A 3,400-nucleotide genomic window follows, 5' to 3' on the forward strand; every position below is an offset into this window, starting at 1 on the left:
GAGGGAAGTTCACAGGGAAAACAGAAAGATTACTGGAAGCAGGGAGAACAGCTGCTTTCAGAAAGACTAGGGCAATGGCATACAACACGTTTCCTCTGAGAAAGGCAAGGCAAATTTTCATCCCAGTTCTCAGCTTGGAACCCAATCTCAAGAAACGTATGCCAGCTTCTTCTCTGATGTTCTTTGTTCTCATTCAGAGCCATTTAACAAAACAACTTGAGACACCAGCATCTTCATCTGTAAAGTAACCTAACTCACATCACAGCTTATTGGGTGTTCCAGATGGCTTGCCCGTGAGGTGTTTGCGGAAGAAAGCTTGGATCTGCTGCCAAGCATCTACCTGTGCCTCGCAGTGTGCCTTGGGCTCCCCTCCCCACACCACAGGCTTGCCAACTAGCAGGTGCATTGAGGATGCACACATTGGGAAAAAGGGGGGTTCAATATAGTGCCCTGCTCCAGGATAACAGATTATCTCAGGCTTTTCCTTCCCGTGAGCTTGCAAACGTTTGCTCCCCTCAACCGCAAAGAATTCACTTTTCCAGTTGCGATCATCCTGGCCAACAATGAACAAAAAGCGACACTCGGCCTTCTCCAAAGGGATAAAGCTTTGGCGGTCAGGCCCTTCTAGTGGGTTGTTCAGTACATCGACAATATCAGCAATCCCGGACTTGTTGACCTTGATGCGTTTTACATTGACACCAAGGGGTGGAATGGTGATGTCCTTGTAGCGGAGCACTGCGCCCACATTTGCCACTGAGCCGTTGATAAGGGCGGTGGCCGTGATTCCCTTTAGGAAGGAGGCCATGGAGACGCACAGGTCACCCCCCTTCGAGATTCCAAGCAACCCAATCCCCGGACCTTTAACCTGGAGGGGAGAGAAGAGAAACCACAAGTAATGAACCATGGCACATCACTTCTTTAAAATGTTGCTGTGTTTGCAGCTGTGTCCGTCCTGAATCTGGACCGCAGGTAGAGGCATCTAAGGTCCTGTGTGCAGGGCCCACGTCTGAGGGACTCTGGGGCACTGTTCCATGCTTGATTTATGATTTTAAGCCCGGCTGAGACTGCAGCATCATCCTAACAAAGCTACAGGGCTCAGTGCTTAAGCATATGCAGAGAGGCTACAGCTGTGCTTGCAAAAAGCATGCAGATGTGCAGCCTCAGATTCACTTTGCTTATAAGGCAGTTCAGGGAAGAAGAAGGAAGGGGCACGGGAGGCCTCTTCTACAAATGCTTTCTTTCAGTGCAAAATGCTCAAAGTCAGCAACGGCTATGATACTGTCATCAGTTATGATAATGTATTTCTTATATTCAACCACCGTCTTTGATCCCCCTATTAAGCAGCTAACATGGGGTAGCAGACTCCACATCAACTGCTCTCCTGTTTCTCTAATATGCTTGGTGTTTAACTCACAGTGAAAAGGAAGTATTCTGAGGTAGCTTACTCATTAAAATGTATCTTAAAAAAATAACCTATTAAAACCATTTTTCTAAGCGAATTGTACAGTCCTCTGGAGTCAACTTAGAATAACTTAACTTCCTTTTCTTTTACATGGGCAAATTAACTAGAATAGGAAAGCTAAATGATCATACAGGGTGCTGAAATCCTCTAAGGATGTTGGAAGGTTAGCTAATATCACAGCTGCTCCAATATCCAAAGACCCTCAGAGGTAAAAAGGCTCTGAGACAGCATCAAAATTTAATACCTTTTGTACCTTATCATCAGTGTAATAGGCTCCAAACTCACTGACTTTGAAGCACGGAAAGGGGGAAATTAGAAAATATGGCTGAAACTTTGCAACGTGTTAAAAATATGGTGAGGGTATCACTGGAGGTGTTAATGGGAGGCTATGGTACTGCTCTCAGGGGAAAAAAAGGTGGGGGGGGAAGAAATTTTCAGAGTTTTTGGGGCAGAGAGGTGGCATGAGCCGTTATGGTTAGGGCGACTGAAAAGCAACCAAGACCCTTAACAACTACTCATCTTTCTGAGATTGAGGAAGGTATTTATTTTAAGTTCTCCAGAGAAACCAAGTGTTGCCTTGTGCAATTCTAGTTATTGTCATGCACAGCTACTTGGAAGGAGATGCAGAACCAAGCAGGGTTCTCTTCCAAGAAGTTCAACTTAGAAGGATCCCCAAGTTCACAACTGGCTACTAAAACCCACACTCACAAAGTACCAACATTTGGAGTGATTTTAACAGCTTATACAATACACAGCAACAAATGTGTGCTGGTGGACTTCCTTGAGACCTGGACCACAGAAGGTTATCACGTGCTCCATGGCTGAAAAGGGCATTTAGTTCTGAAGGACATTCTACAGAGCAGAAACCTAAAAGGCCCGCTGGAAGTCCAATAAGCCTTCAGGCAACTAGTACCCTAGTTATGACGCTGGGATGTACAGAGCAAAAATTACCAGTATGTGACCTATGTGTCACTATGTCAGTTCAAAAGGAAGAACTGGAATAATCTGCGAGAGAACCATTGTAATGGGAGTCAAAGATATAAAACAAATTAATTACAGCCAACTTGAACGGAGATGCTATTTTAAGTACAGCAGATCTGCCCCATCTGCAGTCTGACAGGACCTGACTAACGAGAGTTCCCCGTAGTGAGAGAGTGTCAATGAACAAACCAACCTGGGTGTGTTGTAACATATAGTTTACGGCTTCTTCAAAATATTCCAGGCGGAATTCCTTCATCTCTTTGGGGAGATCTTCATAGCTGTAGAAAGCCAGAGCCAGAACCGCAAAGCCATGGTTGGCCAGCAGGCATGCCCTGTATTCAGGGAGTCCTCCTCCAGTTCCATACAAGTCAATAATTCCTGGAAAGGGGCCGTTTCCTGCAAGAGATCACGTAACAGACAAATTAACTTGCAATTTTTAATTTACATTCCAAATTCATAGGCCTGGAAATGTGTCTTTTTAAAAAATAAAAAAGCATAGAGCAGCAGAATGGTACTAAGGGTCCTAAATTACTGTGCCAGTTTTCAGTAAATGGCTACATTGCTTCAAGATTAAACAAGACAGCACAAAATAGCAGGCCTGCCAGTGTCTTGGCTAACATCAGGGAACACGTGGCTGGAAATGCACTGCAAAGACTATCAAACTCTGATTCAAAAATACCCAGGAGGCTTCTCCCCGGTGCGTTTCTCAGAAGACTGATCCAAAAAATCTCATCTTCTGATGGTTCCAGCTTCTCAGTTTCAGTGTAAATGTACTGTAGCCATTTATTCTGGGACTAAGAGAAGAAAGTATTTGCAACAGCCTTGCTAACCTGGTGAGGGAAGCTTTACATTAGGGTCATCAGGGGACAGAGACTGAAGTCCAGAGCTGAGAGGGATTGATGCAAACTGGTAACAAGTATGGAAAGGAGGAGGCCAAGAGGGAGACTCCCATTCCTG

General features: G+C 44.9%; 1 protein-coding gene across 1 annotated transcript in view; it reads right to left on the bottom strand.

The window, feature by feature from the left end:
- Nucleotides 1–259: 259 nt before the first annotated feature.
- LOC104163294 (acyl-coenzyme A thioesterase 1-like) overlaps nucleotides 260–3,400 on the bottom strand; it is a gene marked incomplete at its 5' end in the record, with an annotated part of 4,356 nt that continues 1,215 nt past the window's right edge. The window contains 2 exons of the mRNA XM_009702248.1: nucleotides 260–865; nucleotides 2,637–2,839. Coding sequence (XP_009700550.1) covers nucleotides 260–865; nucleotides 2,637–2,839 — 809 coding nt within the window. The remainder of the gene's footprint in view (nucleotides 866–2,636; nucleotides 2,840–3,400) is intronic.

The sequence above is a fragment of the Cariama cristata genome, unplaced genomic scaffold (assembly GCF_000690535.1).
Source record: "Cariama cristata isolate BGI_N322 unplaced genomic scaffold, ASM69053v1 scaffold37116, whole genome shotgun sequence".
Classification (NCBI taxonomy): domain Eukaryota; kingdom Metazoa; phylum Chordata; class Aves; order Cariamiformes; family Cariamidae; genus Cariama; species Cariama cristata.